The following is a 25,488-nucleotide window of genomic DNA, read 5'->3' on the forward strand; positions in this document are numbered from 1 at the left end:
CCAGTTTTGATATATACTTTGGTTCTCATTAATCTCAAAGCATTTTCTAATTTCTCTTGTGATTTCTTCTGTTTCATGTGTACATATTTGTGAATTCCCCAAATATATTTCTGTTAGTGATTTTAAATTTGTACAGTTATGGTCAGAAAACATACTAGGATTATTTCTATTCTTTTAAACAGTTTGAGACCTGTTTTATGGCCTGATCTTTCATGTGTCTTGAAGACTATTCCACGTGTACTTGAGAGAAATGTGTATTCTACTGTTTTCAAGCAGTGCACCATAGATGTCTATTAGGTTTAATTTTGGTTTATAGTGTTCACATCTTCTATTTCCTTACTCATCTTTTGTCTAGTTGTGGCAGCCATTATTGAAAATGGGCAATTGTTAAATAGCCTAGTTTTTCCTTCAATTCTGTTAGTTTTGTTTCCTGTATTTTAAAGCTGTTGGGGTGTTTGGGTATAAATGTGCTTATAATTGTTAAATCTTTTTGATGGGTTGGATCCTGTCATCATTTAAAGTGTTCTTGTAGTGATAGTTTTTGTCCTAAAGTCTGTTTTGTGGGATGAGTGTAGACACTTTAGCACTCTTTTGTTTACCATTTGCATGACATAGTTTTTCCATCCTTTTGCATTCAGCCTTTTTGTGTCTAAAGTGATCATGTTTTATTTTAAATCCATTGTGTCAGTCTCTGCCTTTTAATTAAAGAGTTTAATCCGTTTGCATTTAATGTAACTCCTGATAAGGTAGGAGTTATCTCTACCATATTGGTGTATGTTTTGTATATGTGTTCTGCCTTTTTATTCCTCAGTTCTTTCATATCAGCCTTTTTTAGTGTTACATAGATGTGTTCTACTAATGTTCTAGTGTCATAATACCATTCTAATTCCTTATTATTTCTTCTGGAAAATGATTACTAATGTGCTCCCGCATTTCCCATGCTTCCTCAGGTGCTGAGGTGTTGGTGTTTTGCTATCTTTTGTTGTTATGAAATTTATCAGGATGTGCTGCCCCAAAGTATGCCCCTTGGCATATCGAATATTTTAAGCTGAAGAACTTTGAGAAAACAGCAGAAGCAGGAACATCACTCTGATCTTCCCCCACCTTTCTCTCAGAAATAGTTATTAAAAAGGAAAAACACTCTCACAGGAGAGACGCCCTCCCTGTGCCTGGAAGAAAAGAGCATCTTTATCTTCAAAACAGAGGACCTGAGAAGAATTCAAACAAACAGAACTTGCTGTTTCTCTCAGTTTTTTATACTTCCCTCATACCCTGACCTGACACATTTCTCCACGACCGTCCACTCTTCTCCTCAAACCTAACCTACATACCCCTGGCCCTGTTTGTTTGAATCTTCATTTCCTGATGAAGGCTCCTGTGCCTTGAAAAACTTAGGATAAATTAGTATGTTTTATCCTGTTAATCTTCTTTGTCAATTTTCAGACCTAGCTGGGGACCCTAAGAGGAACAAGGAAACCTTCCCCCCACCACCACCACATTGCTTCCATTTAGCAATAATAATCTGACATTTTAAAAATCATTCTCTGTTGTCATCCAGACCGTTGGTCTGGAAGCACTGTATTGCATGACAGACATAAGCATTATTACTTTTTTAAGTATATAATTTTATAAGAAAATCACATCACATTTAGGAATTAGGACAGAATTTTGATTTCCAAAACTTTTTTCCAAATGTGTTAACACAACCTCCCAACCCCTTTTGTCCCGATCATTTATCTAGTGAGGAGAAAAGATCTGTTACAAGTTCAGAAATAACAGAAGTAAAACCACTGAATTAATGAAGTGATAGCTTGTAAAAGTTATTGTGCACACACCAAAAAGTTCACGAGCTGGAAGCACTCGGACCAAACGTGTAATGAGGTTCGGGGTATATTGTTATAAAGCAGTTCGTACAGTGGGAAGGACATGACTGTTTATTCTTCACAGTGATTGGCTATAATATTGGAATTTTCTTAAATAATAGGAGTACTGGTTACCTCCTATCAATTTCGGGAAACAGTTAAAGTTTTGCTTATGATTAACAGAAGCATAATCGAGAAATGACCCAGTTCAAGTTAGCCTTGCTAAAATTCAGCTTTGCCTGTATGACTCAACGGGTTTTGGCTCTTCAGGGAATTTTTGAGGCTGATCTCCACTTGTTTGTTATTTTAACAGATTGATCTCTTCCCGATGACAGCTTGTTTAACAATCAAACTGCCTTATTGTGTCAACGTGTACTAAGAAGAAGGTAAAGGAAGTAGAGTTCAGTTGTATAGTCCATCGCTGCAAAATGCAACTGATCTCTAAAGTTGAACAGAACAGCAGTGAGACCTCCCGAGGAGACGTCTGAAAGTCTCATCTGTTTGGAGTATGGAGGGGCCAGAGCTCTTGTGATGTAGACACCACAACTTGTAACTTTTGGCAGAATCACAGGTTAGGAATGCATTCAGTCTCTGCCTCAGAAACACAGAGCCAGTCAGCAGCTTAATGTCACATGTGTCTCATCAGAGAACAAGGCACGCCTGTGAGCATGTGTATGTGACCAAGAGAATCCAGCCAGCGTCCATGAAGTTTTCACAGTTTATGCCTCACACAGAGGTGTCCCAAATCTCAAGCGGTGCCCGCCTTTACTTCACAGATTGCACATAAGGTAAAAGAGTCTAAGACAGAGAATATCCGATTATAAATTCAAGTGACAAGGAAGCTCTTTCTAAGCCCTTGTTTTTTTTAATGCCGTCAGCTTTGGAGTCCAAATTCACCCATCCAGAATGTGCACATCAGGCCAGGAAATCAGTGCCTGGTTTTACTAGAGTTTGTCAGTAACTAAAAACTCCCTTTCAGGGGCGCCTGGGTGGCGCAGTCGGTTAAGCGTCCGACTTCAGCCAGGTCACGATCTCGCGGTCCGTGAGTTCGAGCCCCGCGTCAGGCTCTGGGCTGATGGCTCAGAGCCTGGAGCCTGTTTCTGATTCTGTGTCTCCCTCTCTCTCTGCCCCTCCCCCGTTCATGCTCTGTCTCTCTCTGTCCCAAAAATAAATAAACGTTGAAACGTTAAAAAAAAAAAAAAAAAAAAACTCCCTTTCAAACTTACTTTTTTTTTAATGTAGAGATTGCCTCTCTCTTTATGTTGTGTTATTAAGTCTCAGTTTGGTGACATGGGGCTTATTATAAGCAGCCCCCATTTGGGGCCTGTTATTTTTAGCAGTTCGCTCCTTTCAGACTCCCAGCCAAGAGATGTGGTAAAAAATTTAAGGCGTAAGTGAATTTCTTAGCGACATTCAACAGGTCATGATACCAAGTTCACCTTTTTTAAGTTGGTCATTATATGGGGCGCCTGGGTGGCTCCATCCGTTAACCGTCCAACTTGAGCTCAGGTCATGATCTCATGGTTCGTGGGTTCGAGCCCTGTGTCGGGCTCTGGGCTGACAGCTCAGAGCCTGGAGCCTACTTCAGATTCTGTGTCTCCCTCTCTCCTCTGCCCTTCCCCCACTCATGCGCGCGCGCGCGCTCTCTCTCTCTCTCTCAAAAAGTAAATAAACATAAAAGACATTTAAGTTGGTCATTATCTTTGTTCCTTTTCTAACATTCTAAGGGAGATCATTTAATGCTTAGTAACTGCAAACATCCATTTAAAGTTTTTGAGATAATACAGTGGACGCTAGTGTCCTAAGCAGGAGAATTCCCGATGTCTGGAGTGCACTTTGGAGCCATGGTCCCCAAGACCCAAGCTAATCAGAACCAAATGAGTCCTAGACAGACCCTGTCACAGGAGTCACTTTCTAAAGCCAGCTGGCTTGGTTAATGATCTGTAGCCAAGTCTCACCTTCCCAAGAAGTGTCCGTGCATGTGCAACAAGTGATGCTGACCAAGGCACAAACACTTCCTTGCTCAACTAAGAGGTAATCAAGGGCGATCCAATTAACCAGAACAAGGCTCTCTTGGGCCAGAGAGCCTAGGGACTTTTGTTGGGCAGTGATTGCTTTAGCAGCAGATTCTGCAACATCTTTAAGAGTTAAGGATAGGGGCACCTGGGTGGCTCAGTCGATTAAGTGTCCGACTTTGGCTCAGGTTATGATCTCGCAGTCTGTGGCCTTGAGCCCCGCGTCGGGCTCTGTGCTGACAGCTCGGAGCCTGGAGCCTGCTTCGGATTCTGTGTCTCTCTCTCTGACCCTCCTCCGTTCATGCTCTATCTCTCTCTGTCTCAAAAATAAGTAAATATTAAAGAAAAAAGAGTTAAGGATAGATACCTGATAATTTTCACTTATCCCTAGCCAGGGGAGTAGGGATCTGGCAAAGGAGGCAAATTTTGAATTATGATGCCTCCTGGTAATTCCTGTTTGAGTTTGTGGCTTGGGACTGGAAAGGTGACAGTTATGGAGGCCAGTAAAATTGAAGCGTCCATAGTCTGCACAAGTGACTATTCTGCCAGCCCTTGCCATGTGTCCATTTCTCTATACAGAGCCTAGTTACAAGGTTCCCTGGATTGGGGGTGTTAACCAGAACAGGGAAATGGACCCCCAGGATCGAGGAGCCCTGACACAGGAGAGGGCTAGGTTTGTGCCAGAGAGACTGAGATACTGGAAATCAGAGAGAAGTTTGTGTTGGACAGAACTACGTGATCACCAACATCATGGCAAATCCGTGTCATTTGGATGTCTGATTACCCCTTTTTGTAGTGGCCTGAGATATGTGAACAGTGACATCTTTCCTGGCCAAAGCAAGAGAACAGGGGGACAAAAGAATCCTAAAGATCTTCATCGTATAAGAAGTAGGAAAACAGTGGTCTGAGAGGGAGTGAAAAATGGAAAAGAGAACATTCATGATCCAAACTCTTAGGAGGAAGTAGTCTACCCCAATGTTGGCTATTTCTCTTCCTAGTAGATTTGACTTTGGGGTCTCCAGCATTTACGCAGGACCGGAGGTCAGGTGGAGTCTTCTTCACTTGTGAGAGATGAACCCAGGTATCGACACCTTATAATTTGGCCAAGATGCCAATCAGCAAGAGCACTTAGTAAGGTCTTTTCAGTGAATCTCACTTTCATAAAAGCATCAAAGTAAAACAGTCACTGTCTGTACATGACCAAAGGTGGAAAAATGCCCGTGGCTAAATTTCTGATGAGGATTTGTTTGATAAGGAAATGTTATTTTGTGGCATGCAATGATTTAGGATAATATTTGGACAGTGAGAGTACTGACAAATTTCTAGAAACTTTCACTTCTGGAATACTTACGTTGGTAATTTGAATATATATCCATGCATAGCCTAATAAGGTTAACACTTAATTGGCAATGCTTCCCACATAATTTAACATACCAAATAAACCTAAGAATTTAATATCTCTCTTTCACAAGACGAGAGACAAATCTTTCAGATTAACTGCAGCTTTGTGGGAAATCTCAGTTGGTTTGAGGTCAGAAAGACTCCATTTCTCCATTTAGATTTTGATTTTGAGAAAATGTCAAGAGGCTTGAACATTTGATCAGAGAGGATCACAGATCATTATGAAATAATACTTTTATCTGTTGAACCAAAGTGACAATAAAACATGTTAAAAGCAAATACAGACGGTTACATTTGTGGGTGTCTGGAGTGGCTCATTCAGTTGAGCATCCCGACTCTTGATTTTGGCTCAATTCATGATCCCAGGATTGTGGGATCAAGCCCCATGGTAGGCTCCACACTCGGTGTGTAAGATTCTCTCTCTTTCCCTCTGCCCCTCTCCCCCTGTCGCACACACACTCTCTCTCTCTCTCTAAAAAAAAAATTTTTTTAAGTTACTTAGTTGTGAATAATACCTAGCTCTCTTAATATTGCAAAGACTGGGTTTTTTTAAATAATCAAATACCTCATAAAGACAGTAAGTCTTATGAAGCAAGTAAGTTATTCTGCTAAGACACAAATCTTTGCTGTGAATCTTTAAGATTACTTAAAAGGTAAAGAAAAACCTTTGTTTCCAATTTCCTATTAATAGTAGACAATAGGACCTTGAGTGACTCAACTGGTTAAGTGTCTGACCCTTCATTTTGGCTCAGGTCATGATCTCATGGTTGGTTTTTTCAAGCCCCACGTCAGGGCTCAGCTGGCAGCAGGTGCCTGCTTGGGATTCGCTCTCTCTGCCCCTCCCCTCTTGCTCTTTTTCTCTCGTGCTCAAAATAAAACAAAATAAACTTAAAAAAAGGAGTTGACAACAGGGGTGCCTGGTGGCTCAGTCTGTGGGGCCCCTGGGTGGTTCAGTCGGTTAAGCGTCCAACTCTTGATTTCCGCTCAGGTCATGATCTCACAGTTCATGGGATTGAGTCCCACGTCGCGGCTCTCTCTCACTCTCTGTCCTTCCCCTGCTCACACACTCCCTCTCTCTCAAAATAAATAAATAAATAAATAAATAAATAAATAAATAAATAACACAGCCCAGGAAATTAAAGGCTGAAATAAAACCTGAAAGCTCATAGTGCAAAAGCTGCAGATCTGGGATCCACGACAGAGTCACCTACAACTTCCAGAAACAGCAAGGAAGCGGTGAGCACGAGGAGCTCGGTGGGAAGTCTACCTGCTTGCTTACTGCCCCTTGGGGCCATCAGGGGTCTCCAGTTCTGTCTTCTGTCCCCAGAACTTTTAAAAGACAAACTGAGGCATATTAAAAATTTTAACAGTTTATTTGAGGGCAAACCTGTTCAAATTAGGAGGCATCCATCTAGCAGATAGACATTCTAAGGAACTATGCAGAAGGAAAGGCTTTTATAGCCAGAAGGGAGCAGGATGAAGGAAGTTCTACAAGGGCAAAAAAGTAGGTTGGTTATTGCCAGGTTTCTTTCCTTCTGGAGAAGACGGGGGTCTGTCGGGCAGATTACCTGACTAGAGCGGACCAGGTGATAATGGCTGCTTGAAGATTCCATTTCAGGGACACCCAAAACTGTAATTAAGTTGTCTCATTTTGGTGATGTGGGGCTTAGCGTAAGCAACTCCATTTTGGGTCTGTCGTCTTGTTTTTAATGTGCATGCTGAGGTGAGAGTGGCACATCAGCAAGGCCTCAGATGAGGGGTCCCACCTACAACAACTCACAGGACGAGAAGCAGAGTGCCAAATATGGCAGAGGAGAAGAGGGCTATCATTAAATACAGTGGGCTGGGAGGTCTGGCCACGCTGTCCTTCCACTCACATCCAGTTCCCGCCCTTCCTTACTTTAATGTCACCAGAAACATTTGTTTCTTTTTTTTTTTTTTTTTTTAAATCTTTTTTTCAACGTTTATTTATTTTTGGGACAGAGAGAGACAGAGCATGAACGGGGGAGGGGCAGAGAGAGAGGGAGACACAGAATCGGAAACAGGCTCCAGGCTCTGAGCCATCAGCCCAGAGCCTGACGCGGGGCTCGAACTCACGGTCCGCGAGATCATGACCTGGCTGAAGTCGGACACTTAACCGACTGCGCCACCCAGGCGCCCCGAGAAACATTTGTTTCTACCACCGTTCCCAGGGCCAGGGAGCAAGAGTCACTGGCAGCTTCTTTATCCATCTCAGACTTGCCTCGCTTCTCCCTGATCTCTGCTCCCCCTGGATGCTGTGGAGCTGTCCTGTGTCCCAGCCCATGGCCTCTCCACCAGTTGACTTCCTGCAGACCTGGGGCTGATGGTGTCTGTGGGCAGAAAACTTACTGAGTCCCTGGGCAGCGATCTTGTTTTCTCTGTGTGGGCTTCTTAATTGTAATTGGCTTGAGATTTGGCTCACTTATATATTCATTTTCTTTGTAGGTTTCCCTAAACCGTGCCCTTAGAGAATCTTGTAACATGTATTACATTTGTAATTATTTCCTCAGTAGGTATTTAATGGAGCAACAACTGCCCCACTTTAAACATACCTGATCTGGTCATTAGAGATTCAGATAATCTTCTTCAGCCTGAGGTACCCATACATCTGTATAATAAACTCACTTATTAATCTGAGCTAGAAGGAGTTAAATGAAAGTTACATGGGAGCAAAAGAACGGTGTAATGGTGGAGCTGAGGCCCCAAGCAGCTAGGATAACATCAGGATGGGGCAGATATGTGCCCACAGGAGACAAGCATCATCTGAGGAACGGTGATGTGAGAGGTAGAGACACCCAGGCCTGGACAGACACCGGTTTATGAGCCAACAACAACAGGGCGGTGGCCGGGGGACTTTCTACCCTTTCTTGGTCAGTTGTGCTGGTTTGTAAACCTGCCTGATCACCCTCTGTGTCTGACAGCAAATTTGTGCATTCATTCATTTATGCATTGATTCTAAAATGTTTCTTGAGTACCTGCTATGCACTAGGACTATTCCAGGCACTGTGTATACATCAGTGAATAAAAAAACCTGTGCTGTTCACAACTTACCGGAGCATCAACCTGCCAGGAACTGGTGCTGGCATAGGGAAACTACTGTAATTCACTAACTGCTAGAAGGTCGATGTGCACAAGTCTGAGAGCCAAAAGCCCCAGAGGGACACAGTTGGGGTGGGGGTAGCAGTGCCCACTTCTACAAGGTGATCATAGTGAATGTTGGAGAAAAGTCCCCTCATGCTTCTGGCAGGGGAAGGGCAAAAGGAACCATACTGAAATACACCGCAGCATTCCATTCTTAAAAAGGTCTGTCCTAAGGAGAAAGCACTTAACCAAATTTAAAACCCACTGGATCTTTTTCAGAGCCTAACTGATATGGGGAAAGGGAAATACCCAGATTCGACGAACTCTAGCCTTCCGTGGGAAGAAAAGGAAACACCCACTTCTAGTCCCCTCTAGACTTCCATGTGGGTAGAAAGAAAGAGCCAGCTACAGCCCATTCTAGCCATCCTGTCCCACTAAGAAGAGGGGAAGAGAAGCACATGTGTGCAGTCCCCGTCCAGAGGCACAGGCTCACAAAATGACTTTGAGACCTAGCCGTAGGACTATAGAACAATTCCTTCCCTCCATGCCTTGCCACCAAATTACTAAAGGCCCATTGACAGCAGTTTATTTTATGCAATTCATCACTTCCAGCTACCCAGAAAAATGTACAAGACACACTTTTTTAAAAATTTTGAAAATATAGAGCAAGAATCATACATGGTTGGGTTGTTAGAGTTACCAGACCAGGAATATAAAACAATGATAAATATGCTAAGGGTACTAATGGATAAAGTAGGCAGCATGGAAGAACAAATGGGCAATACAACAGAAATTCTAAGAAAGAACCAAACAGCAATGCTTCATACCAAAAACACTGTGACAGAAATGAAGAGTGTTTTTAATGGGCTTTCTAGTAACAGGACGTGATTGAGGAAAGAGTCTCTGAACTTCAGGATATATTCATAAAACCTCCAGAACTAAAAAGCAGAGAGGAAAAAAAAAAGACTGACAGAATATCTAAGAATGTGGGACAATTATGAAAGGGGTAGCATACGCTTAACAGAAGTATCAGAAGGAGAAGAAAATTAACTGAAGCAATTTTTGAAATCAAAATGGCTGAGAATTACCCTGTATTCTATAAACATTGGGGTGCATGTGCCCCTTTAGATCAGCACTCCTGTATCTTTTGGATACATTTTTAATTTTTTGAGGAACCTCCAGAGTGTTTTCCAGAGTGGCTGCACCAGTTTGCATTCCCACCAACAGCACAAAATGGTTTCCCTTTCTCCACATCTTCCCCAATATCTGTTGTTTCCTGAGTTGTTAATTTTAGCCACTCTGACTGGTGTGAGGTGGTATCTCAATGTGGTTTTGATTTGTATTTCCCTGTTGCTGAGTGATGTTGAGCATCTTTTCATGTGTCTGTTGGCCATCTGGATGTCTTCTTTGGAAAGTGTCTATTCATGTCTTCTGCCCATTTCTTTACTAGATTATTGGTTGTTTGGGTGTTGAGTTTGGTAAATTCTTTATAGATTTTGGATACTAATCCTTTATCTGATAGGTCATTTGCAGATATATTCTCCCATTTGGTCGGTTGCCTTTTAGTTTTGCTGATTGTTTCCTTCGCTGTGCAGAAGATTTTTATCTTGATGAAATCCCAATAGTTCATTTTTGCATTTATTTCCCCTGCCCTTGCAGACGTGTCAAATAAGAAGTTGCTGGGGCCTGGGTCAAAGAGGTTGCTGCCTGTTTTCTCCTGTAGGAGTTTGATGGTTTCCTGTCTCACACTTAATTCTTTCATCCATTTTGAATTTACTTTGTGTCTGGTGTAAGAAAATGGTCCAGGTTCGTTCTTCTGCATGTTGCTGTCCAGTTCTCCCAGCACCATTTGCTAAAGAGACTGTCTTCATTCCATTGGATATTCTTTCCTTCTTTGTTGAAGATTAGTTGGCCATATATTTGAGGGCCCATTTTTGGGTTCTGTATTCTATTCCATTGATCTATGTGTCTGTTTTTGTGCCAGTACCATTCTGTCTCAATGATTACAGCTTTGTAATACAGGATAAAGTCCAGGATTGTGATGCCTCCAGCTTTGGTTTCCTTTTTCAACACTATTTTGGCTATTCATTGTCTTTTGTGGTTTCATACAAATTTTAGGAGTGTTTGTTCTAGCTCTGTGAAGAATGTTGGTATTGTTTTGACAGGGATTGCATTGAATATGTAGATGGCTTTGGGTAGTATCGACATTTTAACAATACTTGTTCTTCCAATCCATGAGCATAGAATGGTTTTCTATTTCTTTGTGTCTTCCTCAATTTCTTTCATAAGCTTTCTTTAGCTTTCAGCATACAGATCTTTTACCTCTTTGGTTAGGTTTATTCCTAGGTATTTTATGTTTTTTGGTGCAGTTGTAAATGGGATCGATTCCTTGATATGACTTTCTGTTGCTTCATCATTGGTGTATAGAAATGCAACTAATTTCTGTGCATTGATTTTATATCCTGTGACTTTGCTGAATTCATTGATCAGCTCTAGCAGTTTTTTGGTGGGGTCTTTGGGTTTTCCATGTTTGCAGGACAAACATCTGAACAAGGAAATTTGTCAGGGATAAACAGGGCCATTGTATTATAATATAAAAGGTCAATTGTTCAAGAAGATGTAACAGTTTTTAATGTGTGTGAACCTAAATACAGAACGTCAGAATATGGGAGGGGAAAACTTGTAGAACTGCCAGAAGAAAGACATCAGTCTGCCCACTATTAGAGTTGGGAACTTGGGCACTTGCCTCAGAAATGCACAGAAAATCACTGAAATTTTCGTTAAAATCAACAGCACTATCAATAGACTAATTCATCCAACAGCATCACATTACACATTTGTCTCAAATTCACATGGAAGTATTTAATAGCCTATACTCAACCACAAAACACACCATAAGAAATAAAAGAATATTAATTGTGCAGTATCTGTTCTCAAGCCACATGGATTAAACTAGAAATCAGTGATGAGAAAAATGGTTGGAAATTCCCAAAGCACTTATAGATTTAAAGTATACTTCTAATGAGACATGAGACAAAAAAGAAATCTTGAGGAAGATTTTAGAATTATTTTCAACTAAATGAAAATGAAAGCACAACTAATCAAAATTTGTGGGATGCAGTGAAAGCAGTGTTTAGAGGAAAATTTATAGCAGTGAATGCATATATTGAGAAAGATCTAATATCAATCATTTAAACTTTTACCTTAAACTAGAAAGAGAACATTAAATTCAAAGTAAATAGAAGAAAATAAATAATAAAAATTAGAGCATAAATAATAAAATTGAAAACAGGAAATGAAAAAAGAAAATAAATGACACTAAAAAGCTTGTTTTTGAAAAGATCAGTAACATTGATAAACCTTTAGCCAAGCTAAGAAAAAAAAGAGAACCCACAAGTTACCAATATGTTAGTAATTAATGAGAAATTAAAGAGGGCATATCACTTCAAATCCCACGTACATTGCAAGGATAATCAAGGCATACTGTGCCCACAAACATGATAGCCTGGATTAAATAGACCAATTCCTTAAAAGACATAGTCTGTCAAAACTTGCACAGGAAGAAATAGACCATGTAAATAGACCTATAGTTACTACAGAAATTGAGCCAATTAATAATCTTCTAAAACAAAAAGTACCAGGCCCCAATGACTTCACACACAGCTTAAGAAGTAATTCTAATTGTCTACAATCCCTTTCAGAAGATTAAAGCAGAGGGAATACTTTCTAACTCATTTTATAGGGCTAGCATACTTTTTTTTAAGTTTATTTTTGTTTATTTTGAGAGAGAGAGAGAGCAAGCAGGGGAGGGGCAGAGAGAGAGAGAGAGAGAGAGAGAATCCCAAGCAGACTTTGCACTGTCAGTGCAGAGCCCAATGTGGGACTTGAACTCACAAACCATGAGATCATGACCTGAGCTGAAGCCAAGAGTCAGATGCTTAACCGACTGAGTCACCCAAGCGCCCCGCCAGCATACTTCTAATACCAAAAACAAAGACATTACAAGAAAAGTAAACTACAGATAAAATCTTTCACGAACATAGAGGAAAAACCTTAAACAAAATATTAGCAAGCCAAATTGAGCAACCACATAGAAAAAAAATAGTATACGACCACCAAATGGGATTTTTCTAGGTGTGCAAGTCTGACTCAGCATTTGGAGATCAGTTAATGTACCCCCTCACATTAACAGGCCAAATAAGAAGAATCACATGACTCTATCAATATTTGTAGAAAAGCATTTGACAAAATACAGAAACTCTAAGTAAACTTGAGGGGAAGCTCCTAAACTTGATACAAGAGTATCTACAAAAACCAACAGCTAACATTCTTAGCGGTGAGAAACTCCGACTTTTCCCACTAAGATTAGGAATAGTGCAAGTATGTTCTCTTTCACCACTGCTTTTCAACACCATACTGGAAGTACTCGCTAATAGATTAAGAAAAGAAATAAAGTGTATCCATATAAGGAAAGAAGAAATAAGATGGTCTTTTTTTCAAAAATGATATGATTGTGTATATAGAAAATCTAAAATTAAACTGGACTATGGAGCACCTGGGTGGTTCAGTCGGTTGGGCGTCCGACTTTGGCTCAGGTCATGATTTCACAGTTTGTGAGTTTGAGCCCCACATCAGGCTCTGTGCTGACAGCTCAGAGCCTGGAGCCTGCTTCAGATTCTGTGTCTCCCTCTCTTCTTGCCCCTCTCCCATTCACACTCTGTCTCTCTCTCTCTCTCAAAAATAAATAAAGATTAAACATTTTTTAAAGAATAATAAAACTAGACTAATTATAGCAAGGTTGCAGGATACAAGGTTAATGTACAAAGTCAGTCCCTTTCTTCTAAACCATTAATGAGCTAGTGGAATTTGAAATTAAACACTATACCGTTTACATTAGCACCCAAAAAATAAAATGCTTAGGTATAAATCTAACAAGATATGTACAAGACTATATGAGGAAAACTACAAAACTCTGATTAAAGATACTAAAAAAAAAAACAACTAAATAAATGAAACACTTCATGTTCGTGGAAAGGAGCACCCAATATGGTCAAGATTTCACTGTTCCCCAACTTGATCTATAGAGTAAATGCAATTCTAATAAAAATTCCAGAATCTTTTTTGTGGATATCAACTAACTGATTCAAAAGTTTACTTAGAGAAGCCAAAGACCCTGGATAACCAATACAATATTGAGACAGAAGAACAAAGTCAGACAACTGATAGTACCCAACTTCAAGAATTAAATATAAAGGTATAATAATCAGTGTTGTATTGGAGAAAGAATAGACACATAGATCAGATCCACACATAAACGATGGACTTTAGCTGATTATGATGTGTCAATATAGGTTCATAAATTGACACAAACGTACCACTTCAGTGGAGAATGTTGATACTGGTGGAGGTTAATCATGTGTGGAGACAGGCATATGTGGGGTAAATCTGTACCTTTCTCTCAATCTTGCTGTGAACCTAAAATTGCTCTAAAAATAAAGTTTATTAAAAAATAAAAAGCTCTGCCTTTCTGGACCTTCTTTCTCAGGGAGACTGAGCATAATCAAGAAGACAGACAAAAACTGAATAAATATTTAGCATCTTTCCGCCATTATTAGGAGAGCATCTTTCTCCTTTGAGATAGCTCCAACTTTTACTCTAGTGTTTCACTCTAATGGGCCTCCCCTCCTTCATTTTGGTGGTGCCATCAGCTGTCAATCCCTTGGGATCTATGGCCATCTCTTGGGTTTTCACCCTTTTTGCAGGGCCTGGATGGAAAAAGGCATGCCACTGTCGATGTTCGTCAGATTCATGGAGGAGTGGAGACAAGTAGGAGCTGGCTCCTGGCATTTCCAGTTTATGCACGAACCCAACCAGGGCCTCAGCCACCCACTGGTGCCCCGGCCCCATCCTCCCTCTGCCCTGCCAGGCTGGCCATGACATTGGCAAGAATCGCCATGGAGAGTTCCTATTTACATGCATTTGGTTCTTTCTCAGGATGAGGCCTCAGTTCTCAGTTGTTTTTCTAGCTGCCCCAATCAGCCTCCTCTGAGAGAGGCTGATTCCCACGGGGATGGGATTGTTCAGACAACCAAGGACAGAAATGTAAAGCTTTAGGGAGGAGTTCATTCTCTTAAAAATAAAGGATGGAATTGATCCAATTTAATTTAGTATTAAAGATTCTCAGAGCAATCAGGATCTGACCCATTCAGTGAATAATTGGCATGAAGTAAACCTTGACCATCTCAGTAATTGGGAAGGGCGTATTTAATTATTCTCTGCTTTTCATGTGGATGGTTTGGCCTGGTGAGTCAGGCTAGGAGGGACCTCACACTAAACATCTTCCCCACTTTATTCAGCCACGTAGAGAAAGACATAAGGTGGGATTCGTCATCTAGGCATGACTACTGGGGAGACCAACTCCTGACCTTACAATTACAAATCAAAATGTGGTAAGTGGGATTATCTGGAAATGAGCCAGTCACCATTGCTGGACATCTCCTTTCAGACAATTGTAAATGCTTGGACACACACATCTCGACCAGTGCTTTCATGAGGTGATGGTGTCTGCACAGGTGCAAGGCCACTGGATTAGCCACGCTCTCCTTTCTCGTGGATCTATCCTGGGCAACACAGGGTATCTAGTATCTGAGGCTGAATTGTGTGGGGCGAACTAATGGCATCTGTAGGCTGTGAGACCTAAGGCTTTCTAACTTTTGTTGGCACTTTTTATTAGATGGTGTCCACCCTGTCAGGCCTGTGCTGAGCCTCACCTCTCCTCTCCCCCCTTCAGGCCTTACCTGTGTATCACTCCCCAAATTGTTTCTGCGCCATTTCTCTATTCCTTTCTTTGTCCTCCTGTCTCTGTGGGCCCTATGCATCACGAACAACTTGTCCAAAGAATGAGATTTTTGTCTTCCCTGTCCTACCATCTCATACAAGTCGTCTTGACCCTTTGGCCTTCCCCTCACTGGCCAGGACAGCAGAACTTTTTACTTGAAATGGCAGGAAATTAGAATCTTCGATCTACCCATATAAATCCTATGTTGTCTCCTCTCAGAATCACATAATTTGGGGCCACCTGGGTGGCTGTCCGTTGAGCGTCCGACTCTTGGTTTCAGCTCAGGTCATGATTTCAGGGTTTGTGGGCTTGAGCCCAACATACAGGCCCCGCTAGCAGCACGGAGCCTACTTAGGGTTCCCTCCCTTCTCTCTCTCTCTCTCTCTCTCTCTCTCTGCCCCTCCCCTGCTCTCTCTCTCAAGATAAATAAACATGTTTTCCAAAAAGAGAATCACACCATCTTTATTACCACCTCGGGCTGGGTCTGGCCAACACAGGTTCCCGGCCCTGGTTCAATGAACTGACAAGCAGTCCCTGCACTGGGACAGCTATAGGGCAGAGCCCTAGGGCTACGGATGAAACTGAGCACGGAAGCCGAGACCTGCATTACTGAGAATGAGAATCAGCCGAAGTGGCAGAACTCAGGCGAATACTAGGCGTCACAAGTCAGCAAGGCCACAGCACAGGTGAATATGGGGCCTTTTCTGTGATGCTGAGGGTCCGGAGGTCTGGCAGTTTTCCATTATTGCTGGTAGGGGAGGTGGGGAGATATCCAGGATTCATCACAGATCTATTTCTTCTAAATCTGGAGCAGAATCCCATAATTTTGGAGGAGAGGTGTCTCTGAATTAGAGCTGCTGGTCGTGAGCTGCGGGAGACTTGAGCACAGTATATTGCAGTGGCCATTTTCTGGAGTGCGGGGCTCAGGTCTTCACTCCATCCAGGCCGGTCTGGGCTATAAGCTTCAAGAAGACAGTTGCACCAGAGGTGCCGGAGTTGGGGCTGAATTGGCTGGACTCCTTACCTCGTACGCTGAAATTCGTACACGAGAGGGCTCCGGCCTCGGTGTGGAATGTCAAGCCGTTGGAGGCACAGGACACGTAAGCAAAGATGGGCAAGACCGTTATGCAAGAGTACTGCCCTGCCGCACAGAGACCTCGCCCTGTCCAGTGACTAGCGCTGAATTGGGAGTCTCAAATGCTTTTCCCGTGGGAACCAGGGATGTTCGGGAGGTGTGCTGGGCCTCGCACCTGAGGTCTCTTAAGTGTATTTATCACTTTTCCCCCCAAAGATTCCAGTCTCAGTTCTCTTTATGGCCTGACTTCTTTGCCAAGAACTCTCGCCTGTGTCACCTGCATTGAAGCCTTGGAAGGTAAAGGGCTGGGATTTTAGCTTCTATCCTCAACATCACACGGACCCATGAGACTGACACAATCTTGCCCGGTGGGGGGGGGGGAGGGGGGGCGGAGCTACCAGAACAAGGTGTCGGACGGTGTCCCCTGAACAGGTGCAGAGATACATCTGCCACATGGAATGCTGAAGGCTAAACACAGCACCTCCCATGACCTCTTGTGAGGAGCAAAGGAAACCACCTGGTATGAGGGCTCAGATCCTGGGAGCGTTGAAGTCCAGTGAGGGTCGATGCCGATCAGGATTAGAATGCAAGTCCCCGTGCAACACTACGCTCAGCGCGTGGAGAGAGGATGGAATCAAAGCCGCTGCGAGGGTTACTGCGATACGTGTACTTTGGGAGAAAAACATCATATTGAGATGCTCGTCCAGGTGAGGAGCAGAGCTTGGTGAGGGAGAGGGGAAGAGGCTCTAAGCCTGGCCTGAGCCTGGGGCCCAGTCGTCTCCCAACACACCCCTGCAGCAGATGGGCTTTCTCCCTGCTTGCAGATGGGCGCTGGAGTGGGATGTGGAGAAACCGGGAGCCATCCTGTCTTCCTCCTGTGGTCCCCCTTGCGGCCAGAGAGAGAGAGAGAGAGCTTGGCGCTCTGATTTTTAGGCTCTTCCTTGCCGCTTCCTCCTTCTGGCACATCAGACCATCAGATGAGAAGTGTGTGGCCGCAAACACCTTAAATCCAGAGGTTTGGGCCAGAAATCAGAGGTCCTCAACTTCCTTGCTCAAACTTTGAGTCACTCTGCCTCTTTAGGCTGTATTTCCATCACTGTGAATCCTCGATATCAGCAGGTGATAAAAAAAGAAACAAACTCTCTGATGGTAAGACAGTGGGTGGGGAGAGGAGGGCAGTTGGAACCAGGGAAACCTACTGACTGGGTGCAGTGATATTCTGGGCATTAAGTGACGAGGGTCCAGCCTACATGGTATCAGAGACAAAGGGGAATGAATAGATGAAAACCTTCTTTAAAAAAAAAAAGGTGAGCAAAACTTTGTGAGAATCTGGAGTTGGGGAAGGAAAGGGAGGAACATCAAGAGAACATTGGGGTTAGTATCTGGAAACAGCTTCATCCTGAAATACGTCCCCTTTCATGCCTTTCTCCCTACTACCGCTAAAGCCCCATAATCCTTTGTCCTTAATTCTACAGTCCCCTAAGATCTCTGCACTGAAATCTTTTTCATATACTCATGCGGTGACCAAACATAACGGAACCGATAAAAGGATGTTCATACTCTTCATTTGTCCCTCTGAACAGTCCCATAGCTCATTGCGGGAACGTGGATGCGTGTGATGAAGGCGTGTGGCCGGTATCACTGGGTGCGTGGGTACGAGGCACGTACAGGATGTGCATCACCCCTCAGCACCCCTCAGATGGTCAACTCCGGGGAAACAGCACCCTGATTCCTGGGAATGGGGCACGCGGTCCCCACGCTGGAGCTCCTCGGCAGTTCTAAACGCACATGAGGGAGCGCCCAGTCCTACTCCCAGACCCCTGCCTGACCCAGGGCCAACTCAGCCAGGTCATCATCAGCCTGGGTGTCAGTCTACACTGCAGCACCCCAGTGCTTTGAATCCACGCGGTAAAACTGGCGGCTTCCTCGATGCCATCTCACGCTTAGCCTAGCACCTCCCATTGTCATTCTTTTATGATCTCCCAAGTAGGGCCACCTCACTCTAAATATACTGCCCCATTTTGTCATCCTAACTCCTCTCTGGGCAACTGGGGCTAACGGCCAGACCGAGCCCATTGAAAGTCTTGTGCAAAGCAAACCAATGATCATTTGCACATGGCTCTTGTGCAAATGCCTACCCTGTGTCTCATGGTGCTTTAGAATGTGTGTATGTGTGTATAAATGTATGATACATATTCACGTGGGTTGTTACAGTGATATGTTGATAGCCAACAGATCTCTGGTGGAGAGGATCCATTAGAGGAAACGAAACTGTTTTTGGTGGCTATGAACGCAAAATGTGTATGAAGAAATAAACTTTTTTTTTTGTCCACCTGCTTTGTTTCTAGTTTCGCCACCAGTCCCTGGCTGGGTGGGTCAGAGCAGGAACGACACGCTGTCGTTAAGAAGCTCATAGTCTAATGCTTGAAGTCTGAGTTTAAAAGCATGCATTTTTTCCTTCTTTGTCATTTTATAAGATTCCCCAGTCGGAAAATACGAAAGAGCAGTTCTTAGAGTTGGGCAGACTTAGAATCAGAGGTGGAGAAGCCACTTCCTGGGCTCCAGTCCCAAGAGATTTAATTGGCATGAAGTCCTAGAATCTGCATGTTTGACATAAACACCCAGGCAGTTCTAACGCAAGTGGGCTGCAGACCACAGTTGACAGAACATTGACCCACAACGTTGAATCAAAACTGTAAATAGGGGCGCCTGCTGGCTCAGTCGGTTAAGCGTCTGACTTCAGCTCAGGTCATGATCTCACAGTCCGTGAGTTTGAGCCCCGCGTCGGGCTCTGTGCTGACAGCTCAGAGCCTGGAGCCTGCTTCGGATTCTGTGTCTCCCTCTCTCTCTCTTCTCTCTCTCAAAAATAGACATTAAAAAAAGCTGTAAATAGGGGTACCTGAGTGGCTCAGTCATTTGGGCATCTGACTTCGGCTCAGGTCATGATCTCATGGTTTGGGGGTTTGAGCCCTATGTCAGGCTCTGTGCTGACAGAGCCTGCTTTGGATCCTGTGTCTCCCTCTCCCTCTGCCCCTCCCTACTCATGCTCTGTACATCTCTCCTTCAGATACAAATAAACATTAAAACATTTTTTTAAAACTGTAAATAAATTTGTTTTACTTTAATTGAGAACCTGGCATTGAAAAGCATATAAGTCATTCCATAAATCTTGACATAAAGATCTTCAAATATTCCTTAGGGACTTTCCTTAGTTCCTAAGGAACATTCCTTAGTTATGTTCTTTTGCCTTCCAGCACTAAAGTGAAACTCACTCCACAGTTATTTCTTAGAAAGAGCTGAACATTTAAAACAACAAGAATAAGAACAAACAACTCAACCACTATCACCACCACCACCAAAAAGATCCACCAACAGACTCCTGCCTGGAGTGTAGACATGCCCCACTTTCCTGATGGACGGAATGGCCTCAACATCTGCTTTCACACTCGGCTTCAGTTGTTCCATGAGCGTGTTTGGCTGTCCATACAGAGGAGCTCGCTGGACAATCAGCAGAATGGGTGAAAAGTCAGCAAAACCATAAAATATTACTTAAAGACAAAGTCACAAAATGCTTATTCAAGCATCCAGAAATTTTTCTTTCATCTGGAAGGATGGAACCGGGGCTGGTAGGCACTGAGAATATACAATCAGTAATCAATGAAGAACTCGTATATTGCTTCTGAGAAATCCATTCTATGTGCATGACATTTATGAAAGCAACAACATATGATGTAAATCTTAGATCTGCTCAGGATCCAGTCACTAATCTCTTTCGGGGAAAAGACTTTGAAAACCATCCTTGCATTCCACTCTTGGGCAGTGTTGAAAAGTAGCTCTGTGCCCGAATAAAACTAATTGCAAATAAAAAGAATCTTTGAGAGGGGGATGCCCCAGGGTTTTACTTTCTGTATGTTATATTCTTTTCCAGTAGGCAACAGAAACAGAGCCCATTCTTTTTTTTTTTTTTTTAATGTTTTATTTATTTTTGAGAGAGAGGGTGAGCAGGGAAGGGGCAGAAAGAGGCGGGGACAGAGAATTCAAAGCAGGCTCCACGCTGACAGCAGTGAGCCTCATGCACGTGAGATCGTGACCTGAGCCGAAGTAGGACCTCAACCAACTGAGGCACCAAGGTGCCCCGAAACAGAGCCCATTATTAAAAAAAAAAAAAAAATCTGTGTGACCACCAATGTCTTCCAATGTGTATAATTCATATAAGAGCCATGTCAAGCCCTGGGCAGGGAATGGGGTGCGATCCTACGGGAAAGAATGAAAAGCAAAAGAGGCAAGTACCTAATGTGATACTTAAACATGTAAAACTATCTCTTCACCTGACAGACAATCTGCTGAATGTATACAAGGTTTATTACACCCAGCAGATCTTATTACGGCTCAAGAGAACAAGCTAGACGCCCGTGTTGGTTTCTACTGCTGTCCTAACAAGTTACCATAAACTTAGTGGCTTAGAAGAACACACGTTTACATCTCACAGTTCTATGGGTTAGGAGTCCACCAAGAATCTCACTGGACTAAAATCAAGATGTCACCAGGGCTGCCTTCCTTTCTGGAGGCTCTAGGGGACATTCTGTTTCTTTGCCTTTTTTGTGTTTAGAGCTTCCCCCGCTGCTTTCCTGCATATTCCTTGGCTCCTGGCCTCTTCCTCCCTCTTCAGCACTGGCAACAGCACGTGGAGTCCCCCTCCCCCAGCATCTTTCTGACCTCCTTTTCTGCCCCTTCCAATCTTAAATCCCCATATAATTACAGGGACCACCTGAATCATCCCGGTCCTTAACATAAGCACATCTGCAAAGTCCCTCCTGCTATGTGATATATCCACAGGTTCCAGGGACTAGAATGGGGACCTCCTAGGCAGGAAGGTGGCGTTACTCTGCCTACCATCACACTATTAACTCAGGGGCCAACTAATAAATAGTAAAATTAAAAACATATCTTTTCTAATTGTGACAGTTTAGGAAAATCAGGACACTGCGCTAGACCACGATCTAGAACAGCAAATGAACACAAAGCCAAATTAGAACCTTAGAAGTGCTCCACTGATGACCATAAACATCGCACAAGTACCAGTCTCTTTGGAGTCATTGTTTTGTCTCCAGGTGTGGCTTTTTTCCCCCTGCAAAGGCAGACTGATGGCAGAAAGGTCGTCCAAGGCGAAGAGGGCAGTGGTGGCGGAAAGGCAGGCGGGGGCCGAGTCCGCCTGCCTGCCTGCCTGCCTGGGACCGCGCTCTCAGCCGGGCCTAAAGTGGGGGTAGGTGGGATGGTTTCCTTTGGACCTGCCCTTGCCCGAGCTCGGGGATCCTTGTGCGCCTCCCCCAGGCGGCCACCAGGGGGCGCGGCGGTCCTTCCCTGGGAACCCCCAGCCCGCTAAGCCCGCGGGCCCCCGGATGTGCCGCGGGGCGGGATCTCGCGCGGCCGCCCGAGTGTGCTGAGGCTGCTGACGTGTGGTCGCGCTCCCCCGGCCAGGCCTGGGGGCGGGGCGGCGGCGGAGGCCGCGCTCCTGGGGCAAAGCCACCTGCCTCGGTCTCCCCCAAACCGGGCTCTGACCGGAGAGAGACGCATCCGCGCTTCCCCGGGGGCGGGAGTCTCTTATCTTCGCGGCAGGGGCAGCCTCTCCCGTCTTGGCCACCGGGTGTGTGCGTGTGCACGCGTGCGTGTGTGCACCGCGCGTGTGGGCACGCGTGCGTGCGTGCGCCGGGCAGGGGCTCGGGGCAGAAGTTGCCGGGAGAGGAAGGCAAGTCCGGGGAGGAGGCTGGCAGGACCAGAGCTGTAATGCCCATGCGGGAGGGCAGCAGGGGGTGGGAGCAGGAGGAAATGCCCCTTAATGAGGTTACGGTTCTCCGTGTTGGGCTTATTCCTTCCTTTTGAGAATTGTCTGTCCCGGTGGGGTTTTTTCCAGAAGCCTGAAACTTGACCGCGCCACTTCGGGCTGTGAGTGCACCATCACGGTGGGCGTTGTAAGAGGCCAGCTGGGCCTGCACAGAGGTCTTACTCAGTGCTTCTGGATGCTTAGGGAAGGACCCGGTGAGTGGAGCCCCTCCTGGGGTCTCCTCTGGAGCAGCACAGTGAGGTGTCTGGGGATCTTTGCCCCTCCCTCCAGTGCTTGGGTTGCAGCCCATCCATTTGGCGAAGCTGCTGTCTCTTGCTCACTCCCCAGGGGAGAGAAGTCAGGCTGAGCCCAGTGCTCCCCAGGGACACCCAACAGACACCCTACAAAACCTCAGAGAAAGTGGGGACTTCCCATCAGGCCACCTTGAGGTTGTGTTAATACTTCCTTTGGAAGAATTTTGAGAGAACAGAAATGATTGAGTCTCTCAAGAATGTCTTTTAAAGAGGCATGTCGTCGGTCAAGGTTCCTGTTTCCAGCCCCGACCTCACAGGAACACCCACTCCGCTCCTGGACGTGGGGACCTGGGACTTCTTGCAAACCCAGACAGAGTCTAGCAAAAACTGCACTTAGAAATGGCGCCATGCTTTTTCAATACAAGCTTGCAGGGTTTTCTTCCTTCCAGAGTTCACCCTGGCTGTGGCTGTATTCTCTCTTCTGTAAAAGTCTCTATCCAGATTCCAGATCCACATTTTGCAACCTTGATTTTATTTAAAAAAATTTTTTCAACGTTTATTTATTTTTGGGACAGAGAGAGACAGAGCGTGAACGGGGGAGGGGCAGCGAGAGAGGGAGACACAGAATCGGAAACAGGCTCCAGGCTCTGAGCCATCAGCCCAGAGCCCGACGCGGGGCTCGAACTCACGGATCGCAAGATCGTGACCTGGCTGAAGTCGGACGCTTAACCGACTGCGCCACCCAGGCGCCCCTTCAACCTTGATTTTAAAATAGGGGTGCCACAGCAATTCACAGTAACAGGAACTGGATTTGCTCTCCTGCCCGCGACAAGAAAACATCACCGACGATACGAGACAAGATGCGTGACGTGCAGATTTTTCAAGAGACTGGGCACCAGGCAGAAGAGGATGGTGATGCCCCAGAGGACGGGAGACAAACAGGTGAGCCCTGCAGTTGCTTCCATTTACTGCCAGAGAGAGTTTCCAAGTGAAACACGGGGAGGAGAAACCGAAGAGGAGCCCAGTGGACCTCGAGTTGAGGACACTGAGCCGAGACGCATGGAAGCCACGGTGACCAGAGGCCACAGGACAGAGTTCCAGAGAGGAGAGAGCTGCAGAAAGCCAGTCAGGAACATCTGTCCAGGGGGCCCCTCCAGCGTGCAACACAGTATGATCAGCACCCACATGTGAGGCAAAGTACCCAAGGTCAGGGGTAAGTCATTTGACAGGACTAGAGGTAACAGTGCCTGGCACTCACACAGGGCTGGGAATGATGCTTGTTCCCAACAGACTGGAAGGAAAAAACATCCTCATAATTCATGGGGAGGGGTGGCATGCTCAAGGAGGTCTTTCCTCAGAGTCAGGAAACTCATTAGCCCTGGACTGAGCGCTTCTCTGGGCCAGTTAGCAAATCCTGAAAGCAAGACCTGAAACTATTTCCAAGTAGATGCACCCCGAACAAAGCTCAGAATTTATAGCAACACGGAAATACCATCAACCAACATGGTCAAACTCGGGACGTCTGGCATTCAAAGACTTCAAGGTACGCAAAGAGGCAGGGAAATGACCCCTAATGAGGAGGCCGATCAGTCATTTGAAAATGGTCCAGAGCTGGTGCAGATGTTAAGCATCACCAGAGAAGGGCATTAAAGCATGTATTAAAGGTGTAGTTCATGAGTTCAAGACGTTAAGTAGACAAATGGAAAACACATAAATGGCCCCGTCTAACTTTAAGAGATGCCAACCACAATGTCTGATAGGAAGTGTACTGACTGTAAGAGATTATCGGCGATCAGAAAATGCAGAAGAGGGGCACCTGGGTGGCTCAGTCGGTTAATTCATCCGACCCGGTTTCGGCTCAGGTCGTGATCTCACAGTTGGTGAGTTCAAGCCCTGTGTTGGGCTCTGTGCTGACAGCATGGAGCCTGCTTGGGATTCTCTCTCTCTCTCTCTCTCTCTCTCTCTCTCGTCTCCCCCTCCCCTGCTTTTATGTGCACTCTCGCTCCCTCTCTCTCAAAATAAATAAATCAGCTTAAAAAAAAAGAGAAAATACAGAAGAAAAACATTTGCTAGGACTTGTATTGAGTCTGTAGATCCCTCTGGGTGATGTTGCAACCTTTACTCCATGACATCTTCCAGTCCATGAGCACAAGATGTCTTTCCATATTTTGCCTTCTTTAATCTCTTGCGACGTCATGGAATTTTCAGTGTACAGGTCTTTTGCTTCCTTGACTAGATTTATTCACAGATACTTTATTGTTTTGGGTACTGTCATAAGTAAAACTTTTCTTCATTTCCTTGCCAGATTGTTCATTGCTCATATATAGAAACAGCTGGTTTTTCTCCAACTTGTAGCCTGCAACTTTACAGAATTAGTTTATTGACTGTATTAGTTTTTGTGTGTGGATTAGTTAGGAATCTTCTGCATATAGGAGCACATCATCCCCAAAGAGAGATAGTTTCATTTCTTCCTTTCTGCCCTATTTTTGCTTACCTTCAGTTTTGAAAGATATTTGAGCCAGGTGTAGAAGCCAATACCCCACCACAAGCCACCTGTGGACTCAGAGATGATCAGTGACAGGCAGGAGCTTCCCTATTTTGGGTCACCTCGGCCCGGGAGTCTCGGATCAACATGTGCAGCCTAGGCCAGGGACACAGATCCCGGAGCCCTTATTCTTTGCAAACCCGCTCCAACCGGAAGGACCACAGCGACCCCTGGAGGCGCCTCCAGGGATGGCTTATGGCCTGGGCACTTCCAGGAAGCCAGAAGTCAGAAAAAGGCGAATCCCAAAACACCTAGCCAAAGACCCTGTGTAGACATAGGAGAAGGTTAACAGAGACCCAGGCACTCTTCTTCAAAGGGATCGTGAGCCTCAGCATGGGCTCAGGTGGGGGGACTGCTGACTCTAGACCTTGGGGTCTCTGGGGTTGGAGTCTGGAGGCCTCTGAACAGGACTCTTCCAGGATGCTGAGCCCCACAGGCCACCTCACCCTCCTGCTGGCCCTCCTGCTCCGGTGGCAGAGCTGTGGAGTCCAAAAAGTAGAACCACAGGCTCTTGCGTGGGGAGTCCTTTCTCTGTTAGGAGTTGGATTAGGACCCCAGCTGCAAGGCTCCAATGG

The 25,488-nt window shown here is 44.8% G+C and overlaps 1 protein-coding gene across 2 annotated transcripts in view; it reads left to right on the forward strand.

The window, feature by feature from the left end:
• The window catches only part of LOC123593046 (gastrula zinc finger protein XlCGF7.1-like), a 77,175-nt gene extending 52,941 nt beyond the window's left edge, over positions 1–24,234 (forward strand). The window contains exon 3 of one of the 2 annotated variants that reach the window (XM_045468551.1): positions 23,144–24,234. In XM_045468551.1, coding sequence (XP_045324507.1) covers positions 23,144–23,559 — 416 coding nt within the window. In that variant the 3' untranslated portion in view covers positions 23,560–24,234. Of the gene's footprint in view, positions 1–19,547; positions 20,121–23,143 lie in introns of those variants that run through there. The other variant, XM_045468557.1, reaches the window with a different exon arrangement.
• The last annotated feature ends 1,254 nt before the right edge of the window (positions 24,235–25,488 follow it).

Source organism: Leopardus geoffroyi, chromosome D4 (assembly GCF_018350155.1).
Source record: "Leopardus geoffroyi isolate Oge1 chromosome D4, O.geoffroyi_Oge1_pat1.0, whole genome shotgun sequence".
NCBI classification, from domain to species: Eukaryota; Metazoa; Chordata; class Mammalia; order Carnivora; family Felidae; genus Leopardus; species Leopardus geoffroyi.